The following is a 27,886-nucleotide window of genomic DNA, read 5'->3' on the forward strand; positions in this document are numbered from 1 at the left end:
GCCCGGCGGGCCAGCGCTGGTCTTCTTGCTGCCGCCGGACTGGTCGCCAGGGCGTCCAGTGGATGCTCGGCTACGACGGCTATCGGCGCTTGCCTTGGACGCCAGTGACCGGCGATCAGCGCTGATCGCGCTGCCTCTCTCGTCGCGGTACGTTGAGGCCGGGGCCTGCGGAAAGCGTAATACATTGCGCGGCACACGGGGCTTCAAAGTGCACACGGGGCTGCACACGACAAGCGTCAGTCAAATGCACACGGGGCTGCACTTGACTGACGCTTGTCACCTGTCCGATCACCTGTAGCCCCGCCCTCCGCTGTGCGTTCAGGGTGCTTTTGCTGCTGTGTCATTTTCGTTCCTTTCTTTATTTACACTTCCCCGGTGCCATGCGCTTGATGTTTTCTCACATGAGTGGCAGTTACGGGCACTGCGTCTACTCAAAGTTTCCTTCCCGAACTACACGTATGTCCATGCGACGGTAATGCCTGCTGCACCTAGCCCCTACTGGTGCTGTGCCCTCAATTGTTCGCTCCAGGGTAGAGAATCGAAAGAAGAAACGCCGATGAAAATAATGAAATTTGAAACGCGCCGAGACTCGTGTACATCTTCAAACATTTCATTGGATCCGCGCTGGAAGTTTTAATAATATGTTTGAATTGCTTTAGGAAAATCAGGTAGATTGTGAAGACGGCCAGATGTTTACTCACGGTTTCAGCCTGGCGTCGTGTAGCGGGTTCAGCTCCTTTTTTGACTTTCAGAATGTTTAGAGTCATTCATATTTCTCAAGGTCCCGTCGAAGTTCTTTCCAGCTATGCTTGCCATGAAATATTTGCTCTCAAATCGGACGTTTCTGTAAATAGTCTTCCTGTGGTGCCTACGTTCCGTACTATTAACAAAACACACTGCAGAATCGAATTGCGTAATTCATTTTGAAACTGTACACTTTACCTGAATATCAAGGTAAAGAAAATGTGTTAAAACAAAATTTTCAGTGGACAGCAATTATTGGTGCCTGAAGTGGTTAACGAAGTCACATGTATAACGCCACTGTATGAGTGCAGTTTAGAGAGAGAATAAAAATAAAATGAAATTCAGAGGTTTTACGCAGGAAAGAAACCGCGATCCGATTATGAGGCTCAGCTTAACGGGGTCTTCCAGTGTGGACCACCTCGGACTCTTTACCGTGAACCCAATGCATGGAACCTGGGCGCTTTTGCATTTTGCCGCCATCGAAATGCTGGCGCCACCTCTGGGATTTCATCCCGCGACCTCGTGCTTAGCAGCGCAAAAAGCACCATGGTGGATAATTGCGAGAGGGAGGTTAGTTTAACGCCACTCAAGCTCGACCTGTACACCTTTTTTTTTTATTAAAGTATCGTTATTTTCTTAAAGTTGACAGAGATAGGTACTTGAACAAGAGAAAAATGGAGTGGTCAGCCGAGTGATGCGACTCTAGCCTGCTGCTACAAACTGGTGGAAGCGGCTTGGTGGAACAACAGAGACAGCGTAGGGAAAACGTGAACCTATTAAGGCGAAGATGATGGCAATAGGTACAGTACTGTCTACTACTGTTTCTGTGATACCCGCACGAGCATGCTTGACAATGCATCCAACTTGACAGAAAGGAGTCAAGGCTACTGGAGCGCGGGCAGGACAGAAAGCTATAGCATGCATGATTGGCCAGTTTTTTTTTTTTTATGGCGATGAAGGCTTGCCCTTAAGGCATAATTCTTGGAGCGTATATGTGTATTATATGTGTGCTGTGAGGCCTGTGTTGTGTATGAATTGAAGCAGTGTTTTGTGAAATCTGTTGTCATGTATCCAGCGGTCATAGCTGGTTGTCACACTGTAGCGGAGGCCGGCTTGTTGTAGGAGACGCGAGCGTTCCGATTGTAAACCCGTACAATTCCATATTAGGTGGTATGCATCTGATTCTACCACAGGAACGGAGCAGTATGGATTGGCCAGTTGCGCTTGCCACAAGTGTCATATGGAGTGCATCTGTATAGACTCCCCATTCGGTTCAAACTATTCGGTTGCTTTCAAGTTCAGTTTCAGCAAATTTATATGTATTTTGACAATTAACGAAGCAGACAGCAGAACAACAGTACGTCGTCGCTTCTAGTATTGTTGTACTTCACTTCACGTACATACGGTCAACCCAAGGTGCCAGATGACGAAGTTAATCATATGGGGCGACCGTTGTGGAAGTTCTGGCAGCTGCGTGGCCATTTGCGCAACTGTTTTCTTTACCTCGAATTCCCGTTATAAACAAATGAAATCGAAATGAAACATTTAAATACCTGCGTGTTTCTTTAATCTAACATCCTCCATTGCTGCGCAGTTTGAGCTTTTGTATTATATTGTAAGCTTAATAATGGACCTTGCAGATGCGCTAACAGGCGGCTAAGGATACTACTGAAATACAATTTCGATGGAAGGGAACGTATGCGTCCCTCTTGTAAACGATGCGCATAGGAAACTGGCTGTGTACTTTGATAACATAGGCGGCCCGTGCTACAGTGGTCGAACTCAGACAACTTTCCATCCTCGCCTTCCCACTCCGAGAATGAGAAAAAAGATGCTGCACGGAATTTAGTGCGTTACGCGTCTCTGGCTAGTTTCTATCTCCACGTAAGATTAGCAGAATAACAAGGCAGTCCCAGCGGAAAGTCGTAGGATCGAGCCAAGAGTATTTCCAAACATTATGCGAGGAAGAAGCTACCGCAGTGAGATTTAGACTGGCGTTTATGGGCAGCTCAGCTCCCGTTTCACGTGTTTCGAAGCTTAGCCTGGCGGAAGGTTGGCTACGAAACAAAGAAGCTAGCGGACGAACCGCTACGCTCCGCTCAATCGGTTCGGCAGCGGTGAGAGGGCAAGAAAGAAAGGCAGATGCGAAGAGAGAAAGGCATGGAGCTTAACCAAGGACTTGTCCTGTTGGCTACTTTGCACTTGGGGAGCGGGCAAGCTTCGCCTTCTGCTGCCGGCTTGAGCCCTGTGTGCACGCTCAGTATGAATTTCCCGCTGTGGGAAACGTAAATTGTAAGGATGTTCTCTCTCTCTCTCTGTCTGTCTGTCTGTCTGTCTGTCTGTCTGTCTGTCTGTCTGTCTGTCTGTCTGTCTGTCTGTCTGTCTGTCTGTCTGTCTGTCCGTCCGTCCGTCCGTCCGTCCGTCTGTCCGTCCGTATGCATTTGCGGGACTCTATAAATAAAGAAAGCAGCTCACCTTTCCTGGAGTCTGTCGCTTCCCTGAAGCCGTGCTCACTCGGCTGGTTTCGGCGACGTTCGGCTCAGCAGAGGGCTGGGGTTTCTTGCCCGCTACACCAGCACTGATGGATCTTTGAGACGCCTGCTTCGTGATAGACTTGCGGCTGATATTGCTGTGGCTGACAGCGCTGCGGCTGGGTTGTCTCGGATGCCGTGGAGTCTTGACAATGCCGTGGAGTCTTGGCAAACGAAGCTACCGGCTCTACGCGAATTCTGCAAACATCGCAGATCGCTTTGAAGATGAGGCCGGTGTAGGCGCGCAATTTAGCCACGTCGCAGACCGCTTTCAAGACGCATGAGCGCCAGTAACGCGTCCCTACGGCTTCCGCAAAAGGCGTCTACTACGGCGTCCGCGTTTCGTGTGGCCAATGCCGTAGTAGACGCCGCGGTTGTCTCCACTCTGTATGGAGTGGCGGGCGAGGAGGACATCGAGGCACCGTAGCAGCCACCGTGGAAGAGCGCCCCTCCTCCCGCGCCCCACCTCCGGCCTCGTGCGCCACAGGAGAGGGCACGCATCCGGCCCGTGTTATTGGCGCGCGCAAGCGAGGTGGAACCGCGTTCGCCGGCTCACCCTCACACGCTTTCACTCATACGCAACCTCATGGCGACGGCGCCGATGACGTCGGCGGCAGAAATGCGCCTGTAGTGCCTGTATAATTGCTATCGTAATAAAAGCATGAAAAGTTGGCCACTTCTTGGTGGTTAGATATTGTGAGCATGAATATTCCCAAAGTAGAAATGAAGACGATGTAAATTTGTGTAAATCATTGGTTTGACCGTAAAGCGAGAAAGACACCTTACGTCGTGGCACATATAAGTCTTGACGTTGGGTACTCGCGTGTTATATGGCGCACTCTCAGAGGGAGTCACGCCACCTTGTTCGAGAACGTTACCCCAGTCTTCATTCAACCTCATCAAATTCAGTCGAATGGCAGCGCAGTCTTTCAACAGATGTGGTCACTGTCCTTCATAGACGTTTCACTCCAATTATCTAGAATCGTAGTGTCTTCTTGAGTGCACGGGCTTTATTTTGCTCAACTCGGTGGAATGGAGAAAGACGATCGAGTCAAGGATCATTTGAGAATGCGGGGTTCAGGCTAGGGAAATTGATTCCCAGACGTGCCTCAGGAAAAGAAGTGTTCGCACTCACTGTACAAGAATCTGGCAAACGAGCATGGAATCAAGCAAGTACAGCGATGGGCGCATGCGGAGTAAGCGCTGAGTAAGACGGGGACAATTTACCCTAAGGTCTGCGAGAAGTATACCTTCTCGAACGAGACAAGCGCCAAGGCTCCGGGAAAGTAGAAGTCTTGGAGTACTCGAATATTAAAATTTCCGAACTCAACAACAACAGTTCAATCATTCAGGGGCGCTTTAGCAGTAAATGCAGGACGAATGCATTAGCGTTTCGTCACGCCTCTGTGAGGTCTTGGATCCATGATTTAAACCTCGTGTACCGCATTGAAAAGTGTTCGAGAGCTCCCTCGACACGCGTCCGGCCTCTTCAAGGAGCGAAGCGCAATTGACGGTGGTCCGGTGCAGGCTGTAAGTTATACAAGGTGTTCCGCTGCAAATATACACAAGGTGATTATGTTGAAGTTCTACGGAATTTTTGAATATCGCCTGTGGTTGATAGCAGAATTCTTCTCGTTGAGCTTGATTAATCGAAGAGACGGACATTACTACCATGCTGAATCAAAATACATATTCTACTAATTAGCAAAAATGACTAAGTAACTTAATATAATTGATTACTTTACATCACATATTGATATTTGCGAATGGTAGCCTGTGATGGGAATCGTTGACTGTTAGTTCGCAAGACGCATCCGCTTGAAATGAATTGCGATTATAGCAGTTTCGAGATATTCTTTTTTCAAACTATTAGACGACACCCACGGGCGTTCACATGGGCATTCAATGCTTTTGTGCTTCAATGCATAAAGGAACGTTTTGTTAAAAGTAAGTGGCCCAACAGTGACTATTTATGGTGAGTTTTATAGCACAAATCCCCAAAGCGGTTTCAGCCTGGCAATTAATTTCGAATGAATATATCTTCAAGCCTCACCGGCTCGAATTCATAAATTACAATATGTGCCACGTGGTAAATAAGAAGTTAATTAGTGAATTTCCGGTAAGTGACTTAATATGTGCTTTGGTCTTTAGTGCAGGCAATGCCCACCTCTCTCAACAATCCAGCTCAAGGACTAAAGTTGTGGTATCTACAACAGGTGATTTTTGAATATTGCATAAAGCTTAAAAATGATCACCCCATATAACAATACACGTACACGCTCTTCTGAGCTCTCATGTCTCCTTTCTACCTCTGCCACGTGATCGGCGTTGCACACTTCACATAGTTTTCTTCTTTGACGCTCCTAACGCTAACGCATTAGAAAAAAAATATCATTCCAGATATTCCAGAGCATTTCTTGATAAAAGAAGGTGAAGGCAACTGTTACAAAATACTTTTTCTAATAAAACGTCGCTGCCTAACAAAGTTCAATCAAGATTGACAGCTTGTAGATAAGAAAAGCAAAACTTGCTATAGAATAGAATCCTGTTGATGCGATGCCGCAAAATACGTTTCTCGAGCTAATGCTTTTTCCCCCGGCCGACGTCTTATAGTAGTAATGTTTTTAGAGCGCAGCTCTAAGGCGCCTGCTACTGCGTTGAGCTTCCACATGCCTAGGCGTCGTACCTAGTAATCGTGTTTCAGGAGCACACGGAAAGTTGAAAGCGAGCGCGGAGTTCAGCGGGAAATGAAATCGGAGAGGACGAGGAGGAAAGTGGAGAAAGTGGACGAGGAGGAGGTTGCAGTGAAAGCATGAGGTGGAAAGCTGAGGAGGAGAAGAGGGGAGACGGCCTGCGCATGCGCTAAGCTGCTGGCAGCTATGGCATCCAGAGCCGCGTGAGCGATATCATATGCGCTTCCGAGTACGGGGGGGGGGGGGCGATGGAGGGTGGCAGGGTGGCCTGAGGTGGGGAGGGCTACGCTCGTCTGCGGCGTCAGCTGCTGAGGTCAGTCCGCGGTACCAGTGTGTGCGACGCGGATCACTTCTTCAGGGGGCGATGGCAATTAAAGCCCCTCAATCTCCCAAAGTAGCCCCATTCACTTCCCTCCTCCTCCGCTCGTCGCGGCCTCGATGGTGGTGCCGCCGGTGGTGGGCCTCCCGTAGCAGACGACGGCTAACACGCTACGGGAGGAAATCCGCGGAAAAGTTCGTTCGAGTCCTTCGGAGCAGTTTTTTCAATCTAGATCTTGCTTTGTCAGTCAGTAACTGGCCTTAAGAATGTCGTGTCGTATTTGCGGAAGAAATAGAGAAAAGCACCATTATTCAAGGCGCATTTAAGGCGTAAAGCGCGCGCACGTTGAAAGTTCGTGTTGCTGAAACACGACACAAGCACGCGGTGTGCTCAAACACGCGAGTAATTACCAGAGTTTCAGGTTTTGACAGCGTGAAAGTATGTGTACGTGATTTCGTAGGTTAATTTACGTACCTGCAGGATGCTTTTGTTCGGCCGGCGCGTGAGAGATTCCGACTGTCTGCGGTCAGCAATGCCTGGCAGCAGGGCCGTTTCTGTTCCGCGCCTTTTACAGATGTACGTAGCTCATGCACAGGTTGTGGTGGCCATGTGCAACGTTTTCACACATAGGCGGTATAGATAATCTGAACAACGTACCAGCATATGAAATCGTTATTTATTTATTACAGTGCAAATGGTTAGAATTTGATAGAAAAAAAAGAAGGAACTTGATGGGACAACTGGAAAGAGGTTCAGAAAATAATTTTCGCCCTCCCCTCATTGGCACCAGCAACACTCTTGTTGAAGTGCTAATTTTATCTCTGTATGCTATGTGCGTCTGTATTCTTTTGCGTTGTAAGTTTTCACAAGGAAGCAGTGTTCCGTTAACTGGAACAGTCAAGGCACACAAGACAGAAAAAAAGTTAATTCTTGGGTTTTACATCCCAATACCACGATCTCATAAGGCACGACATAATGGGGGCTCCGGATTAATTTTTTTCCAGCTGGGGTTCTTTAACGCGCCGCCCAATGCACGGGACACGGGCCCGTTTTGACACGGGCGTCAAAAGAGGTTGGAGGAGCCGTGGCACTTACTTCACAAAGCCGCGCGTTCTTTGCCACTTGCTCGAAGTCAGCCCGCCCGATCTTGTGAATCCACACTTTTCTTCGTTTTGCGTTGCGCCCGGCGGATGGTAAAGCAAAAAGCTTTTTGCCGTCACTGGGTCTGTTGTGGCAACCGTAGGCGCAGCAGCACGGCATCGCAATTAAGCACTCGGCCCTAACACATTGTATAAAACTACCGCGCTCCTTCAACCCGCCTGCCGTACTTTCCTCGCGTAGGCCCAAGAATGGGGGTCGCAGTGCGTTGGAAAGAAAAGATATACAAAAGCGCGGCGCCTGCTCTGCGCCGGAAAGAAAAAAATATACAAAAGCGCGGGGAATGCTTTCACGTGACACAGATTGGCCAATGGGGGAGCGGAGGAGGCTGGGGCGACAGGAGGGGTGGAGGAGGAAGCGCCTGGGTGAGCGGGGTGGCGGAAAGATCTAAGAATGGCGCTACTTTTGGAAAATTGAGGGGCTTCAATGGCAATTGGCTACGAGTAAGGCTCGACGTGAGGCTGCCTTGGGTGTTGTGCCCGCTGACACTGGTGGCACGATTTTCGCGGGACGAAGGGCGGCTCTCGTCGTTGGTGGAACGAAAGCGCGAGAAGAAAAGCGTACTGCCGCACACGACGGGCTGTGCGGCGACAATGGCTACCATATATGGCGTCTCAGTAGCGCGCTTCGTCTGTATGAAAACAAAGCGCTGCGTGAGCGGAGGTCTGTCTGCGGCGGCGGCTGTGAATCGCGCCCAGGCGTCACCGACGCGCTGCCTCTCGCGATCTCTCGATTCTATCGTCATCGTCACCCATCATGCACCTCTTTCTTCCCTCTTTCTTTCCCTCTTCCCCTTCCCCTAATGCTGAGTAGCTGGCTAGAGGAATATACCTCAGGCCGACCTCTCAGCATTTCGTATCATTAAACTTATCTCTCTCTCTCTTGATTAGCGAGGCAGTCGCGCCGTACTTCGCTCTGTTTGCAGTGTGCCGCACGAGAGAGATTGACCGTGCCAGTTGCGCCACTCACGCCGGTTTCTTCTTAATTTAAACTGCCTACCTATATAACCATAATACAACGTATTGACACGTGAAATGAAAACACGTGTAGAGCTGCGCTAACATTTCGCGTTAGGAGTATCGTAACTGTCGGTGGATTTTTTCATACGGCCATTGGCATCGCGTTTTAAACTCAAATTGCGTTATACGACTGAGGAGGTGGGCTTTGACTGGTATTTCTAGAACTCATAGATTTATATTCCAGTGTACTAGCCTAAATAACATTCCGTATCAAGCCTCAGCCACAGTGGAGGAAAAACGTCCTCGGCGCGCCACCGGTGGTAAGATGCTGATAGGGCTGCGTGAAATCACCGATGGGTAGCAAGCCGCTGCTCAGAAAGAGCGGCTTCTGTGTTCTAACTTCTAGGAGAACTTTTTTTATGAACATTGCTAGGGCGAAAGTTGAGCGCAAACTGACGAGCTATTTGAAGGTTGCTAAATAATGTGCGATCACTGCGGTCGGTGTGGCGTCGAGTACTGCTGCTCCACATAACGTATTATGCGGAGCAATATCACTCGAGGCCTCACGAGCACTTGCTGTCAAGTTTGTCAACGAGCACGCCTGTTTTCAAGCTTTTTGGAGCTCGCTTTAGATAATGCGAATCTGCGATAATGCGATAATGCGAATCTTATTTTTCGGTTCCCGTGAAGATTGTGTAAATTAGATTCCGCTATGTTGACGATATCACCAGCGAAACAAATCAACTACGTCCGGATAGCGTGACACGCACCGGTTTGGCCTTGTTTGTCACGTGTAATAACTAACACACACACATCTATAGAAATTAAGATATTCTTTAAAATTTGTGGGACACTTGATACGGGCGTTACCATACTGGCTGGTACAAGCGCAGTTAGCTACCAGATTGGCCCGCGAATGGCGACCACTGTATCGAGTATATTAAAAAGAAGGCCGCACTTTTGTTTACCTCAGGCCACAGTTGTCGAGGGCTAGCTGCATACAGAAAGATTTTTCACCATGAATGGCCGGTCGGCCGGAAGGCCACAAAACAGCCAATGTGACGAACTTCTGTTAAGTATACGGGATTGTTATATTGTCTAGGACAGTATGCTATATTGCATTTAGAAGCTAACCTGGCGCTGTTAAGCCTTACCGCTTAAATTTGTCGTGTGTGTTCGTTTTTTGAGTCACTTCATCTCAACTCACTATTCTTATCAGGAGAGGCAACAGTGAAACTTCGTGCCCAAGACAAGGCGCACAAAGAAAACAACTATAATTTCTCACACGTGACAATATCACATCACATCGCTCTCAAGGCACTTTCACCACGAATAAATAAAGCGAATATCTCAAGCTAACCTTTAGTGCCTCTTTAGGAAGGGCAATTTTCTGAATGAACATGCTGACCTTTGATGGTCCTGGCCCAGCCGTCCGTGGTGCCGTGTCCGAGGGTCGATCCTCAGGCGGCGGTGCGGTCGCATCAGATCGTGTCGGCTTGTAACTCGCTCGCGATACACGGCTCCTACTCCTCGACGCGCTCACGGTCGAAGCTGGCAGTCGGTCCGAAGCCGTAGACGTCCCGCCCACGCTGGCTTTGCTACTCTTGCGACGTTCCACCGGTCTTTCGGGCTGGAAACGCAGCGAGAGGTTCATTTCGAGCCTGCGGTTACCGTGGTACTACTGTTTGTGGAAAGAAAATCGCGCAATTTTACGCCTTTAACCGCGGAAGGTAAAAGAAGCGTAAAACGTTTCGTAAGCTAATTAATCAACCTACATTCGAGTGGCTGATGTCAAGCCAAGTGTCTGTAGAGGGCTAGTATGTCATATCCGGTCGTACAGAGCCGCTGTTCACGAGGAAATGCGAAGAACATGGAGAACATTTCCCATAGAAAGTTTGTTTTCCAGCATTTGTTTCGGGCTAGCAGAACACGGGAATACGATTAACAGAAAATAGAGAGGAGATGAGAGTCGAGAGAAGATACACACAGCAGTGTATGCGTGTATGCAGCCTGCTTCGTCCCGTTCATCGCGTTGCTTTTCTCTGAGGTCGCAAAATTGTTATGCCGGTAATTTTCATTTTGGGTGCGCAGTCTCTTTCGATGGGCATTGCACGTACGTGGACCCATTGGCACAGTTTGTAAATAAATTAGTCAAACGTGTATACAGGGAAAAAAAAGTTATACTATGCTTCAAACTGTACTGATGCCGCAGTGGAAAAGACGTGGCGGGCTCCAGTGATTGAGAATGAACGAACAACGTCTAGACGTGGTAGTAAGGCCCAGCGTAGGAACATGTACAGTTGCGTTCAGTGTGAACTGCGACACGGCGCCCTTGTTCTAAGGAGCCCCAAGACTGCGTATGGCGGCGCCAACATGCGATAAATGACAGGACTAAACATGGTTCGAGTGAGTGGCATTTATTAACGAGCATTCTTTAACGCATGCCGCTGACGTTATGCCGTATTGAGCTTCCTAACACCACGGGCACCGGGTGTTAGGAAGTTGTTAGGAAGGTGTTAGGACGTTTCCCTCGCACGATAGCGCTTCGAATCGGCGTGTGCCGGATTCTCGGTTCAACAATCCCGAGCGACGATTATTCTAAAACGGAGTGAAGTGCGTAGAATTTGGAACAGCAACTTGAACGCGATCCCTCCTTCGTGCGTGTTATCACAGCTGCAACTGAGAAAGTCGACGCGCTTTTCTACAAGCAGATGCGCAAACTGACCCTGGCCGCAGGTTGCCGCTTCCCCATCGGTGGCAGGTCTACCGGCCGCAGCTCCGAACTTGACGAGCTCGTCGAAAACTCGTACTTCGGCGCCCAGGGCGCAGGCGCTTTTGCGCGGACGTCCTTTCTCGCCGCAGTTTCCCTCGGCTCTCGCCTCCTAGGCCCGTCTGGAGCCTCCGAGATCGCCGCGGGGATTTGGTCGCCCTCGTCGCGGGTCTCGGATGCCCTGGTTGCGCGCGTTTCTACGAGAAATATAACAAAACGGTGAATTGAAAAAAAAAAAATTTAATCGCCGCGTTACGTGGCGACAGCGAGACCATGTCAGTTTGCGCTGTGACCACGCTGTTGTTTTGAGTCGCGTAGCTATATAGGTATGCCGATATAGATAGGTATTCGTGGTAAGGAAGCACTATTTAGCGCTACTATTAGGCATCGTAATATCGTAGGTATTGCGAAGCGTTTAATAGATACGCGAACTCTGCTAGACGAACGTCAAAGGTCTGCATTACGTGACTTTATCACTTGTAACTGGTGCCTTAATTACTCGTGACGTTATGTCACGTTGTCACCCGGCGCAGAAGCGATGAATAAAACAAATTGGCGCTCTTTTGGAGGCACTTCTTACACCTGGGCCTGAGAGTGTGTATATATATATATATATATATATATATATATATATATATATATATATATATATATATATATATATATATATATATATATATATATATGTATATATATATGACGGCATGACTTGACTGTTCCGTTTTGCACGTGCAGGTATAACCAGGTACCACATGAACGAAAATTATCGTGTCTGTTCGGCAGCAACAAGACAAAAGAAAGCGAGAGAGAGAAAGAAAAAACACCGTACGAACGGCGTTAGTGCAGCATTCATTCCCATTAGTTTCTCTAAACGAACGGGTTGTTGCAAGAGTATTCGTCCCACTGTTTCCTCTGTTATTTTTCTTTCTTATTGTTATCACGATCTCACCTTCTCCGGCATACGGGCTGGTGTCTCTTTGTCTCTCCACGGTATCCATGCAGAGTCCAGTCGGTATAGGGCTTCCATCGCAGCCTTCGTCGTAGCCCTGAGCGACGGGGCTATATTCTCTTTCATGGCGCGGTCGTTTCGAGCTCGCGTCGACGTCTAGCAGGTATTCTTGATCTTCGGTGACATCTTCTGCCTCGACCCGTCTGTCTCTGCGTTCGTCCGGGCTACGCTGCCTTTGGCGCGGTGCCTGCGTAAGACGAGGGAGCGTCTTGTGTGCGAAACACGACAGTGCCATGCGAATGGTTTGAAGCACAGTGACTTGATTGGTGCAGAAATGAGCAATGACATTTTTCTTGAGCGCTTCGGGCAAGCTATACCATTGGCTGTAGAATGGGAAGTCAGCTTACATGATTTTTTAAACATTTCTACTGACGCAGTGACGTAACTGCGTTCCGCATTGGGCAGCAGTTTAAGATTGGGATATTTGTTAACTGTTTCGGACTGGTGACAAAAAACAAAACAAAACAAAAAATACAAAAACGCCAGCATTGCCAATTTACTAGACTTGTAGAACCGCTACCGTCTCAAAATTAAACAGGATTACGATGGTACCCGTGAAGCTGTCATTGCAAAATTGTGTAAATCTCTTGTAAAAATCCCGTGCACCTCTGGAATAAGTGTGACCAATACTTTCTGTGCTGTTTGCCTTGATCGACGGCAATTAGCGGCGATGTCGAAGACGAACGTTTAATTTATTGTTTATAATGTTTAGTCCAATACGAAAGTAGGGAGTTGATGTTAAACGTTACCTTGCGTGCATCACTGCTGTGTGTTTGTACAGTACACAGAACACACAGGGAGATGTGTTTGCTGGAGGCGCTGTTGTGCGCCATGTGTTATAACCTCTGATAGGGTGGAGCATTGTCACTGCCTCTTATGGCACATCGTGGCAGAGTATTAAACTTGAATTGGATTATGGGGCTGTACGTGCCAAAACCACAATATGATTATGAGGCAAGCTTTAGGAGCGAACTCCGGATTAATTTTGACACCCTAGTATTATAGCCAAGAGTTCCACGAAAGTTCGCCTGGTCAGGTAACATGATAAAGAAAGTGTGGTCACTGGCCAAATCAAGGTGAACACAACACACAAAGACGTTTCGGGACCCGTACGGGTTCCTTGATCACACCAAAGAAAAAAAGAACTGCAGAATAACGCTAGGTAACACTTTAATAACACGACAAACTAGAATAACACTAGAATAACACTTTTCGTAGTGTGAAACGCCTCTCTGTGCTATTTTCACCTTGACTTGGCTAATGATCGCAATTTCTTCATTGCCATAGCCTTCTTCAACCTGAACCTAAATGTAAGTGCACCAGAGTTTTTGTACTTCACTGCCGTCGAAAGGCAGTTGCCGTGGTCGGGATGCCATAGCCACAAAGCTACCGCGGCGGGCACAAGTTTTGATTTGACGTGCCACCGCTTCCATAGAGTCGCCTAGATCCTACGGTGCTTCTTGGGTCTGCACGCCCTTCGTCAGCTGTGGAAATTGCATGATGTTCACTTTTCAGAAATAGTAGAAACGTAGCAGTTTGTCCGCAACCGCTGTCGTGTTTCCTTGCTTTCCACTTCACCTTTTCCTTCCTCGCTCATCTCCCCCCTCCCCCCCTCGTATGGCAACTGTGACCCAAGAGTGGCAAGGCTGTTAATTGGTCCTGCCCATTCTCTCCCTCCTCCTCGCCTGGTCTTGCTCGTTTGTAAAAAAGTTAAACGCTGCAGTTTCTCAAATGCTTCTGCAGTGGGGTCACGGATAATTACAGCTACCAAACGGCTAATGTGCCGACGTTCGGGCGATTCCAGAGAACATTGTGCAAATGCGACGCGATGGAAAGGTCCAAACAAGTTTCTCGCGTTGCCTTTCCTCTCTGCCACGCTCCTTTTATGTATATACATGCTCTGAACCACCCCTTGACGCGGCGTGCAGAACGGTAGCAGCGGCAGCAGCAGTGGAAAAAATCGAAGGAAGAGGCAAAGAAACCTTCGCTTTCAAACTATGTCTGGCCTAGCAGCTGTGGTAACTTATGTGCGATGCAAATGTGCTTTGTGTATAGTGACATTTTGTAAGAGTGATACACATGCGCGCTCAGCCCTTACAGTCTTCTTTTGTAATATTTGCCCTACAAAATATTTTTTATTCTTTGGGAGCTATAAACAATGACATGAAAAATAACTGACACGTCACTATACCATGTTTGGAATTTCCTCTGCCGAGCATTCCTTCCAATTACTGTATAAGTATGTAAAAAAAATTGATGGTATACCTGACTTTGTGAATTCTATGGCTGAATTATTCATAATTAATATAAAAAGGTTGTTAAAGTCGTGTTCTAGATAATAAATTTCAGATTATTTTTGAAGTTTAGCGTGTGGTATTAATTAGAGTCGTAGAAATTTTAGCTTATAGAAAATTAACCGCAAGAAACACACATTCTTGTCGAGTGCGCCCTGCCAAATAGGCATGGGGGAAAGGTAAAGCAATATTTTTCGCCTAATGATGCATCTTTCTTTTTTGCCTCCTTTTGTACAGCCATTAAAGTGCGCATCAGCACTTACGCAAGTAGCATGTTAAAAGCAGGTTAAAGACAAAAACATTTCTTACCTTCGTGGGTGATGGGACGTAAGATTCCTGCGACTGAGATTCGTCGGGGTGTTCGTCCATCGCTGGGAATGCCTTTAATTATTCGCTCGAGGAGACAGCAGTGAACTGGGAAAAGAAAAAAAGAAAGAGCGCAACACACCTGAACAAGCCGGCGATGCCACGTTCACCATTCTCTCGTTAGACATACCATCGTTGCCTGACCAGGCCACAATTTTATACAGGAAGCAGCACCTGACGCCGTAGTTTTGGTAGCTGGAGTAATTAAACGTAAGGTGGCCTAAAGGCGACGCACTAATTATTATTTGCTTTGTGAGAGTCAGTCTTGAGCCTGTGAAGATACAGAACCAGTGTTTCATTTTGTCTCAAGCAAGTACATGACTGGCGCTACCACTAAGATTCAAGACAAGCACGAGTTAAGCAGTGAACGTGTATCATTCGAATAACGCAGCTTCAGCGCATTATTGTCGCTTTAGAGCTGAAGTGCACTGTCCGTGCCCATCGTATCGGAAACGAGCACAGCGATCTGCTTACCTTGCTTGCTTGCTTCCTATACCATGGCACGTACCCACTACCGGGGGTTTGGCCGAGAAGCCCACGGGTAAATGAAAAACGTTTACAGGAAAACGCATGTTTTTGAAAGGAGAGCAAGCTTGAAGGTAATAAATTTTATTCAATTTGTTTGGAATTTCGTAAAGTAATGAATAATAAATCAGTAACTTAACACAAATGGAAATTTTGTAAAATAATAAATAATAAATCAGGAAATTAAATAGGCATTCTCCTCGTGTCACCAAGGAACTCCCATTAGACCCTGCATACGCTCATGTAGCTAAATCCCAATGTAGATGCCCCAAAGGAGAGAATGTTTTCAGTGTTTATAGCAATGCCTAACTTTCGGAATGAAAATTTCACGTATTTCTTGCTCTGAATTACGAATCGGCGACAGGTTAGTAAAAAATGATCAATGGCTTTCAGGTTCTTTGCAGCAATGACATAGGCGGGACAGCGTCATGGACCAGGCCTGTGTAGGTAAAAATTTAGGGATGGAATACGGCGTCGTAATTTTGTGAAAGAGATTTCCAAGTTACGTGTGGGACACCATGGATTGTCCCAAGGATAAAGCAAATGGTTTAAGTCTGTTATTTGGAATGTCTGTTTTGCTGAGCATTTCAAAAGAGATAATTTTCTAAATCAAGCCGCGGTGATATAAGCAGAAGTCGGCAGAACACGCATGGCTGGTCTATCTTGGGCTGTATTTGCTAATGTGTCGGCCATATTTCATTTAAATATGAACAACGGCAACCTGGTACTCATATCAAGCGCACGAGACGTAAGGTCGAAAGGATTAATGCTGCTATAGTTCAATCAAAACTACACTGTCAGAGGATGAAGTGAGTGCTGTGCACACTGACAACGAATCGGTCACTATTACAGCTGTAAAAGGATTTACAGGAAGCTTTCGAAGAGCAAAAGTAATTGCTCATAATTGTGCTTGAAATACGGGTGTCAAATCAGGAAGTCGCAGTGAATACGACCAGGATAGCGCCTGAGAAAATATGCCTACACCCGCTTTCTCTCCACACATTGATGCATCCGTCGCTATTACATCACCGATTTTCAATAGCGCTAAATGATCTTTTAATAAGCCGTTTAACTATCTAGTGAGCAGACGTTTAGCATTGGAAGGAAATATGCAGTCAAGTTCAACCTCAATAGTATTTACGGGTTTTTTGAGCAGAAGGATTTCGCGCGTCTGAACTTGTAATGCTTCTAGTTGTGCTTGCACAAAAAGAACCGGCGGATTGTATAGACGGAACCACGTTTCTTCAAAGAACAAAAATCTTTCCTTAATAAATACATACTGCGATAGTCTCAATTGAGTTGCGTAAATGCTCAAGTAGGTTTCTCACTGCAGGAATGCGGAATCCGCAAACAAGTGTGGGCAGTCGGGCTTCCTGATATAATAAATTATTAGCGACAAATGTTGGCAAACGAGACGAATCCGGAGAGCCTATCGCTTTAGAAGAACGAAGAGGTTAATCTTGTATGCTGGCCCGCCAGAGAATAAAACGCATCCAAATTCCAGTATGGGTAGAACATACACACGATAAATCATAATGAGTGTGTGCCGGCGTAGCCCAGCGTGGCGGCGACCTAGTTGGCGAATCATGTTTACGGCGAGCACTGCCTTAGACGCGACATGTTCGACGTGGTTGCGCCAGCTAGAATTTGGGTTATAACGCCTAGATACTTAATAATGTCACGCTGAGGGATTATTCCTTGATGGTATTGGAGGGATACATTAAGAGGTATAGGTAAGCAACGCAATCTTGCTAACATTTATTGGCATAAGAAGAACCTCAAGCCAATCTTCAAGTAACGATAAATATGACTGTAATACTCTCTGAAGCGATTGGCTATCACTCGCTGACTGTAAGAATGTAGCGTACACTTGTAGGCTACATTGGAATTGAACTCGTCAGGGTATTATACGAAATCTGAGAAAGTACGGAACCATGTGCAACTCCTCTGACTATATTTGACGTAGAAACTCAGCCTTCAGAGCAATAGAATTTTCTCTCTCTTAGAAATTCAAAAATCTAATTTGTAAAACATCAAGGAAGATTTATGCCCTTAAGGATATGCAAGAAAATGGCGTGCCCCTCCCTGTCGTTTACCTTAGCTATACCAAGTGTCACCAACTCTGCATAGTACCGCCTGCGTCGAGCAAGCTTAATGCGTTCGTCGAAATCAGCGTGGGCGCACCGAATCTGCTTACCTTTGTAACAGGATCTCTTCTTCTTCGTTTACTTCCTTTCCATGGTGGGGAATTTTGTTCACTGCCAAACGCCAAGAGTGTGCCATGTTTTTCCAAGACCTCTACGCGCACTATCTGATGTACCAGTGCAGCTACAGGATTACCTACAGGACACGGATTTGGCTTCCACATGGTGAACTGAGGAGTGGACATTTGTAATTGGGAGGTCTGTGTCGAATTACGTGATTTAATTATTTTAAGTGTCGCTACGGTGGAGCAATTGGCGGCAGCAACTGCAAGGCTAATCCCACCAGTAGCCTACAACAACTCAACTCAACTCAACTCAACTACCAGTGCAGCGATGTATACGCCGAGCGTTCCTTAGTGCACGTGAATATGTTAATGAGTTGTGAAATACATCGCATGTTCTTGTCTGTGTGAAATATGGTTATGAGTATTTTGAAATGCATTAGCAGTACCAAACAAAATGGAGTTGTCTTCGACTGCAATTGTCCTTTAATCTTCTATTAAGCAAATGAATGATAATCGCAAGATGCCAAGAAACATATGAACAATTTTTATTTATTTATGTGCTCCCGGTTGAAATTAGCGAAAATAATTTCTGGCAAAGCGCATAAACCACAAGCGCGAAGAGCGTTTGCATACATAGCAAGCCACCTCTATTAAAGTTACTTTTAGTTGAACTTTCAAGGCACTGTATAGGGCATTGAGAGCTTTGAAACAACGCCAATATGAGTGCTGTAACAATCAGGCTTTGGGATACATGCCCCGCCACAATGGGCTGTAATGAATGAATGACTCCCTCAAACCATTTGTGCAAGGATATTTCGGCGAAACAAAACAAGCTACACAGGAAAAAAAAAAAAGACGCGATACTTCTCCTGTCTACTCCACCATCCTCCTATCATTTATAAGAAGCAGTTGCTGCATGCAAAGAGCATCCAGATGGCGCTCACCTCCGGGCATCCCCAAGAAAGCTGCTGTTGCTGGGAGCGTGACAAGCAGCCAGGGCCTTTGAGTGCTTTCGCGTTACACTCTTAAAGGGGAAGGTTAAGCGTCCTCCAAGTTTTTCTTTACAAAATCACCAATAAAAAAACCATTTTATTAAATTCAGGCCCTAAATCGTAATTCCGCCTCCGCGAGTCACTACAATTTAGTTTTCTCTCTCAGATGCAACAAATTTCATTATTATCAGCCCAGTGGTTACCTCAGAAAAGCGTTTCTGCGTTCTACATGTACTTGAATAGGCGGCATTGGAGTTGGGCCTGAGTAAAGCTTCCTCTTAAGCGAAGTTCTAAGTCTTCGTTCAATGTATATTGCTAGTGAATGAGTTGGCACTTTTGTTTCCTCACGCTCGCCGGGAAGATGGCGTGGGGCAAATCGGTTTCACCTGCTGTCTACTGCGACAGACCCTACCCCGCGTTTCACTAGTTACGCAAAATAAAGAGAACTATGGTGCCTTTTAACTCGACAGTTGATTATTCATGCACGGATGATATCGAAAGGCTCTAGCGTGATCAACTTGACAAATCCGTGCGATCACCTTTATGTGCATTTGCCATCGATACGTGCAACAGAAACTGCAGGCAAATTTCACTTTTCAATGAATTAAAGTTTATTATAGAAGGCGAGGCTAGTAGTTATTGCACCAACATCCTTTACAACTTATTACTTTACTCATGTTTTTTCGCTTACGCTAATAATTTGAGTCATGTAACATTGCGTTAAATTATGATCATTAGAAAAAAGTAATAGTTTAGAGTATAACAGTTTAAACAAACAACTCTGACTGAAATCCGAAAGCAAGAAAGTATGGCTCACACGTCTGTGTTGGTATTAATTTGGATACGAATGTCCGTGCTAACATGAGGGTGACATAACGTGTTCAGAGAAATCGTTCAAGTACGAGGCGCGCTACGCAGAGGACACTTCTGAGACGCGGTCATGGGTGAACCAGGCGAGCAGCGGTACAGCCTCGCGAAGTCGTCGACGTGCACCAACGGCGTGTTTATAAGTATTGCCCCGTTGTCAGGCGACGCTAGCATTGTACAGCGAATATAGACGGCGAGGGTGTAGAACAGTTGCCCGTGCGACATCCTCTCGAGGCTCCAAGCCTGCTTGAGTACACTCCAGTCAGTACGGGACACAGCGCTCAGCACGGACGACAACCCTAAGGTTAAGGGGAACGCGTAGATTGCCACGAGGGAGTGTTTCTGGGCTGCGAATAGAGCGCCGGTGATGCACTGGCGCAGCCGGCGGATGTTGGCTTCCGCCGCGGGCGACCACGTAGCGCCGTATAACAACGCGAACCACAAATTTTCGGCCAGTATCCAACCTATGCCGGCCATGTTTGGTATATCCGACCCGGGACGAATAAAGGCGTATAAGTAAGGGGGAAGCATCAAGTAGCGAGACCCCAGCAGGGACATGTGTGGAGTGACAAGCTTGTCTCCGGCGTTCAGAGCTAGTATGCGCGCCCTGGAAACGTCGAAGTCGTACGCACGGCCACGCAACAGGTTCGTGACGAAATCTGTGGAGGGCTTCGGAATGGCCACCAACTCAGGTCTGACCGCCATTGGGGTGAGGAGGGACAAGTCTTCCAGAAACGTCTTCAGCGTCTCGGCGTCTTCCTTGGCTTCGAAGAGCGAACTCCTCCTCGCGTCCCAGTACACGGCGACTTTAACGGCTGCGAAAGTTGAAATTGCAGCTTGGTCCTTCTGGTGGCTCGTGAGGACTTCCGCCGTGAACGTCTCCCACATTTCCCGAATCCACGTGATGCTGTCGTTGCAGGTCTGGAATACATGGGGCCAGGAAACGTTGTGGGAAACGTCTAACTGTTTGAGCCCGCTGCCGATGCTGTGCCAGACCAAATAGCCAGCCCTGGCACCGACGGAGACCAACTCTTTGTCCGAGGAGAAAACGTCGTGAATGGCCCGGACCTCGCCGGCGCCGACGACGAAGATACTCGTCGCATTGCTCAACCGGTAGCCGATAGCGTTGAGGCCGTCTCGCAAGCTGTCTATGCTCCACACATCCCGCTCAAACGCGTCGCTGTCGTTTGCAGCTGCGTACCATTTCTCGGTAAGTTTGCCGGGATACCGGCTGCATATCTTCAAATTGAGCTCAGCCATCTCACCCGCCGTGAGCGTATGATTGATGCCGGCGTCGCTCAGAGCAGCAGCGGTAGCGCCGAGGACATCTGGTGGCGCAGCGTTTTCAAGGCAGTTGACACCGGTTCGAAGGAACATGCGCGAATCTGCTGCGCGGTACGCGATACGGAGAAGCGAAGGTAGCTCGTACTTGACCGACATTATTGTGGCGTAAACGAAGGTGTTCCTGACATCCGGCTTAGCGAGAAGATGGTGTGCGCCTTGAACAATGGCGCTCGCCAGGGCGGAGATGAAGTTGTGGTGGTGCGGGACGGTCTCGATGCACGACTTGTAATAGGCGCTAAGGAAGGTTGCGGCGTCGCGGCTTTCCAAGCCCTCGGGAATATTGCCCGTGATCATGACGCGTTCGAGCTCTGGACGCCAGCCGACTCGTTTCCAGAGGCCCTGCTTGATGGCGTCGGAGCAAATGTAGGCGAAGAAGTCGCGGCAAGGATTGAGGCTTGCGTTGATATGTCGGCTGATCTCCCGGGCATCGTCGGGGCAGCAGAAGGGCTGTCCTTTGGCTTGAGCGGTTTCACGCTGCCTGTGTTCGCGAGTCATGAGGTAGACGCTCAGGGTGATGACGGCCACGACGAGTGCCGTCACAGCCACTAGGATGGCGGTGGCGCAGAATAACTGGTGGCGCGGTTTCTTGGTTGACACGAGGCTGCTTATTCTTGGAGCGACGTGGGACCACAATGTCTGGTACGGCGAGCTCTTAGGTTCAGCCATAGCAGATGTAGATGTAGCACCGAGTCTTTAGGTTCTTCTTCTCCTTCTTCTTCTTCTTAACATCTGGAGCCCATACACGCTAACGTGAAGGATGCGGACGTGTGCGAACGGTCCTTCTGTAGGAAGGTCGCAAGTACAAATACGTCAGATTATACACAAAGAAAGTCGCAGTGGTCGCAGTTTTGAGCGAAAGGAGAAACATCTCTTGCGATATAACTTTAGTAGACAGCTATACGAAAAAAGGATAGTAGCTTTATCGGTCGCACAAACTTGTAAACATTCGCTTATTAACTAAATTAACGAGCATGGTGTCACGCGCGCACAACCAAACATGAACACATCTCATTCGATCACGGTGGAAACTCTCTGTCAGAACGCTGGAGTGAGGAAGTGCGGCAGCAGCAGCCAGCAAATTGACCTTGGTGCTGCCTCTCGCTTCTACACGAATTAAGCGGCGAAAAAACAGCGCACAAGAAGCTATCCGCACTCAGCGCACTCTGCTTCCATCGTGGATAGCGGCTGCTGCGTATGGTGTGGCCGCGTATGCGACCGCAGCCTACGCAGCAGCCGCCGGAGTAGAACACCTCTTCTGCCACCCCTACCCTGGGTGCGTTGCGTTCGGCGGAAGACGGTGCGCTTTCTCCCCGCTTTCCTCCGTCGCGCGTGCGAGAGGGAGCCGCCTTCTTCGGCTCGCCATCGCAGGCTTTCACTAGCACTTACCGAATTTACGCTTGCTACTTCTGCGCTCCTACAGAGAGAAATAAATGCTAATACCTGTCATCGCCTTGTTTTATCTCATGCTGCGGACAAAGCACTAGAAACAACGTATGCATGCATGCATGCATGCATGTATGTATGTATGTATGTATGTATGTATGTATGTATGTATGTATGTATGTATGTATGTATGTAGGTAGGTATGTATGTATGTATGTATGTATGTATGTAGGTATGTATGTATGTATGTATGTATGTATGTATGTATGTATGTATGTATGTATGTATGTATGTATGTATGTATGCATGCATGCATGCATGCATGCATGCATGTATGTATGTATGTATGTATGTATGTATGTATGTATGTATGTATGTATGTATGTATGTATGTATGTATGTATGTATGTATGTATGTATGTATGTATGTATGTATGTATGTATGTATGTATGTATGTATGTATGTATGTATGTATGTATGTATGTATGTATGTATGTATGTATGTATAACTGCTCTATAACGCTGGTTATATTGGCCTTTTTACATACTGGCGCCCAATTCATGTCCGATCCCTCGTAGTTGGTTGAGCCTTGTCCGTAGGCACCAAACCAAACCAAACAACAACCCCAACATGCAAATAGGTGTGCGCCCAAATACACTACTTGAAAGACGGTGGCATGCAGATAGTCTTGGGCCCCCTGCATAGAGATGCGGCACTGGCTATATGTCCCATTAAAGAAATTAGGCCTCGTGGGACGTTAGCATACTTGGTCAACATGTAGTACACGCCACCGGCGAGGTGCCCGAATACAGAAGGATAACGATTAAGGCAAGAAGTAAAGAATTCGGGAGGCGAAAATAGCAGAAATCGACTGCATAGGTTTCTAGCCGGCACCAGAAGAATCGCACTCTGCAGAAAGAAGTGAATGAAATGGGACGAGATCGTGCGTTGAGCGTGCAGCGAGCTATTATGCACACGATGAGAATAAGCAGATGAAGTCGTCCCATCACGTTTCATAAATATCAAAAGAAAGCTCCGTTTATCACCGATGTGGGGCATCCTTCGTGTTCTTTTTCACCCTTTCTTGCATTTCTGTGTTTGGTAATATTTAGAGCTGGTTATGGTGCCATGGTGCTCAATATAATTTTATTGCCAACAATGGGTGCCTACGACGGCTCAGGACGACATATTCACTGGTTCATGGCAGAGAAGTAACTGAAAAAGAAATCAGACCAGAACGCGATTACACGTGCCGCATCAGGCTTTGATGAGCATGTTTGCGATCTCTTAAAACAGAAGAAAAGTAGCGTATATGCCGGCCATCAAGAATTATTATTTATGCGAGCTCTCCTAGATCAATTAAATGTGCAAGTTCATGAAATGAACGCTCTTTTTTTGTAACAGCAATTCGATTAATGTACAGTTCGACGATATTCCTCCTCAAAACGAAATGCTACTAACTTACCGCATATTTAAGCCCTACCATTATCGATTAGTTTTTGCACATACCGATCAAAACAGTTACTGCCGCTGACGTTCCCAAAGCCAACAAATGTGTTGAATTGGAGCATTTTCTCCTATTCTCGACTGGACGTTTTCTCTTCGCCTCCCAGACTACGTACCCAACTTTCCAGCAGAATTTTTAGCTTTAATTCAAGCCATCCGTAAACTAAAAAAAGCCTGCAGATCCCACACCCTTTGGGAATCGATGTTATGCGAAGCAGTGTACGGGGAGCCCACCAAGTTAACGAAACGACTATGAGAGCACAAACACGTAGGCGGGTTTTTCATAACCTACATGATACGCATGTCATGACATTCATTTCATTACCTATCATTATTGTTCGTCATACTGTCTTCTCATACCAATTTTGGTACATACCAAATTAACAAAACGACCATGAAAGTACCAAGACGCAGGCGGCTATAATAGATAGATAGATAGATAGATAGATAGATAGATAGATAGATAGATAGATAGATAGATAGATAGATAGATAGATAGATAGATAGATAGATAGATAGATAGATAGATAGATAGATAGATAGATAGATAGATAGATAGATAGATAGATAGATAGATAGATAGATAGATAGATAGATAGATAGATAGATAGATAGATAGATAGATAGATAGATAGATAGATAGATAGATAGATATCGTCTAAATGGCAAATGTTCAGCAAAAAAGTGCTTCGCATTTAATACATCAACACGTTCCACGGAGTTTGTGACGGACTCTGTCGTTGTGCTCATCTCTTACTGCTTATTATGACTCTCAGATTTTGAGCGCTTTCAAATCGTTAGGGCTCTATCATTTAGCTTTGATTAGGTTGGTCTGGGATCCAAGGAATGACGTTATATTTATAAACGAAATGGCACATTCGTTGGTGAAAGCGTGCCTGAATGGTCTGATTATTCAAATACTTCCGGCATGAGCTTTCATCATAGGGGCTAGTTTTCGTCCACAAATGATGCTGAAGGTATGGCAAACGCCATCTTTAATGAACTACTCAGATTGTCAGCACTATGCACGCCATTGGAACAGTACACTCTGTCAAACGCGAACATTTGAAGTCACTATCAGTAGACTACGCTGTCGAATTCCATTTCTAAATTTTCACCCAGACAGGGCTGTTCTGGTTCCCTCACCAATCTGTTCTTTTCGTGGGGAACATGAAAAATAGATCATTTGCTCACTGATTGAAAAATATATCCTAATTTGCGAAAAAAGAACCTTAGACACACCGTTCGCCTTGTACAAAATCATTTCGATTAGCTGTATTATTGCGTTAAATAATTTCTTCGTTAGTGTGTAATGATTACCTGCAATTTTTATTACCAATATCTATTAATTCTCAGCTATATATTCACAAATTTAGTTTGTTTGTTTACGTATAAGTTCTCGTATCTTCATTTCGCGACCGATCTCCCACAGTGGGTATGTGCCACTAACGTCTAGGCTCCCCATCTAAATCCGGGATTGTGGGATCATAATCACCAGCAGCCTGTTTACACGGTACGACGAAAACTTCTGGGTGTGATCTTCAGTTGTCCATGTTTCGTGTCAGCTCGCCCTCCCAGTACCTGGGACTTTCCTACTCATATCACACCTTCTAATTCTTTTCCGCTCACATAAAAAAATTGGACAGGCATAACTTCGCGATGCCTCTTTTTACCACCTTTGAGTGCGCTGTCACATACGGGAGCAGGGCCTTATTGGCGCGAGGTTGGTAGTTTCAGTATATGAGTTTTTCTCGGAATAAAAACCTGATAACCTAACGTAAGGTTTCGTTAGGCGGCAACATATGAGTTAAAACTAGAGATGATAAGCCCTGACGTACGAAGGATAGTGCGCTTGTAGCTAGCGTCCTGAAATGGTCAGTCCTGCCTGCAATGAATGAAGAATTACGAAAAGACATCCTATTCTTTCCTAACACGGTACGGCGTAGTGTTGGTTTCACTGGTGATCTTCTGAACTGAACGTGTTGTCCGTCTTTTTCTGTGCATTGTCCCTCCTGAGGATGGCATGTTCAATTTCCAAATATAGTGTCTTAAATACTTCTGGCAAGAATGCCGTAAACATATATAAAGGGATTGCGCATCGTCGCTTGACATGCTTAATGAATACTCTTTCATTTTTCATGCGAAAAGTAATGCTAACTATGGAATTTCAGTATACGCCATCGCTATCGAAAATTTTGTCCTATGAGTACCTCCTTGAGAAGTGTTACGCCGGTAGTGGAATTTCTGCATATTGTATGGCTGTCACCGACTTCTGAATGATGAACGATTCACTCCGTGCGTGACCGTACACTGTTTGAAATTCTCTCCTCGTTTTGGACTTTCACTCCCTTTTCACTCTTCCCCAGCGCTGGGTAGCCAACCAGACCCAGCATGGTTCATCTCCATGCCTTCTTATAAAGGCTCCCCTCTCTCTCTCTCTTCAAACGCAAATACTGATCGGTTCAGGTTCTCCACCGCACACATGCCCGAAACTAAAATGACTCAAGTTGACAGAAACACGTGACGGCTAATATAGTGTGCTAAACACAGAGAAAGGCGATGCTCTAGCTAGGACAGGCTTAAATTTTTCTAACGAGAGAGATCTATGACGCATGCGAGAGCAAGTTGCAGGCGTGCCATTCATAGGCAGAGGAGTCCCAATCGAAGTTTCTATTCACATCTTTTATATTCGATTTGCAAAGAAGACAAAAGGAGTATCATTCACTCGTACACCTAGAGGAGCTGAAACATTTATAAATATAGTGAAATAGTTTTTTTTTGCTTGTGCAGCATATACGGCAAGAGACAACTAGCATGCTTGAACTCCTGGCCTAATGTTCGAAATTGTCTGTACATGCTACAGCGCCTGAAAAAAAAAATCTACAAGTGATAACAGGAAACTAAACACGGAGGCAAGTACTGTGCCCCTAACAGGAAACTAGGCACGACACATGGCACGGAGACTGATCTTAAAATTGAAGAACAATATATGCAAGGGAGGCTCAGCTGGGAACACGCCGGTTAGTATTTTGTTCTTGAACGGAAAAGAAGACCTCGAAGATATAGGGAATTTGTGTGGTTTATCCGTGATGGCAAAAACTAACCAGTGTTCCGTGTCATACAAAACTTGGGAAACTTTTAAAGGCGTCTTCGAACTCATGTTCACCAAGCTGTATGTGTTTCGAAGACACGAAACCAAAATGAGTGCCACACAGATTTTTTGTATGGTACTTTTAGTGAGGTAGGTTCAAATACTCTATAAAAAGGGCCGTGGCATTCGTGACAAATGGGTTGAAAGCGGTCGCATGATTTTTATTTTTGCCTCCATCTTTCGCACGTTCCTAAAGTTAGAGCAAAACTTCGTCTTCTTCAAACTTTGGTGCCTGCAGAGACCTTCGTTATATATGGTCGACAAATGTTCAGCTCTATTCAGAAAGTTATCTGTAACGTTTTATTTCTTTGTGGGCTTAGTGTTTGTACGGTGCCATTCTGCGTTCTTCTTTAACGAATGGCGGTCAACTGGGGTGCTTACTTTTGTGATGAATGCAGGAGTTTCGCTCAGATTAATATCTTTTCGATCTCGCTAAAAATTGTATGCCGTTGCGGTGCGTATGCCTTGAATATTAGATAAGCTCGGTAACGCGTGGCAATGGTTGCAAATATTGCGCTGGCGCATAACCTTCGCCGCTGATGAAATAGTGCAGCTCACCTTCAAGAATACATCCCCCGTGTACTTGTCTCATTGGAATTTCTTCCACGCAGCCTATTTTAAATAATTTTCAGCTGTTGAAGGGCAGGTATCTTATGTGTTCGCCATGATGCTGAGTCTAGCACAAATGGTAATGTTCTTTCTTTCATTGCATTTTTACAGTGAATTTTTTACCGCAAGCTTGGCGGTGTCTATCCCGAAACTGGTGTTATTCTGAGAACTCGATTCAAGTGTATATGCCTGGGAGTGCCTGAGTGGCAGCGGCGGTACGGCGTTGAACATGTCGTTCAAACATCCATGGATTATCTTGCAGATTGTGCCGCTTATGACTGCCTCGCAAGGAACGAGCTACAGACTTCCTGCCTTGCCTGAACCATCCTTCATCATTCACTGTGACGTCACCGAGGAAAGCCTTCGGATACACCCCGGCAGGGGCACGTCACCTGACACCGGGCGTATAAAAGCGCCCCTACATCGACCCGTCTTCAGTGGGAGCGGCGGTACGG

At 46.5% G+C, this 27,886-nt stretch overlaps 1 protein-coding gene across 1 annotated transcript; it reads right to left on the minus strand.

Moving 5' to 3' along the window:
* Positions 1-30: 30 nt before the first annotated feature.
* On the minus strand, positions 31-15,345 carry LOC135907805 (serine/arginine repetitive matrix protein 1-like). Its single transcript, XM_065439553.1, has 7 exons — positions 15,318-15,345; positions 14,787-14,891; positions 12,124-12,370; positions 11,130-11,371; positions 9,813-10,034; positions 3,220-3,473; positions 31-165 (listed from the first exon to the last, which is right to left on the minus strand). The coding sequence occupies exons 2-6, from the start codon at positions 14,844-14,846 to the stop codon at positions 3,312-3,314; spliced, it is 933 nt and encodes a 310-aa protein (XP_065295625.1). The 5' UTR covers positions 14,847-14,891; positions 15,318-15,345; the 3' UTR covers positions 31-165; positions 3,220-3,311.
* Between the last annotated feature and the right edge of the window lie 12,541 nt (positions 15,346-27,886).

This window comes from Dermacentor albipictus, chromosome 6 (assembly GCF_038994185.2).
Source record: "Dermacentor albipictus isolate Rhodes 1998 colony chromosome 6, USDA_Dalb.pri_finalv2, whole genome shotgun sequence".
Lineage (NCBI taxonomy): Eukaryota > Metazoa > Arthropoda > Arachnida > Ixodida > Ixodidae > Dermacentor > Dermacentor albipictus.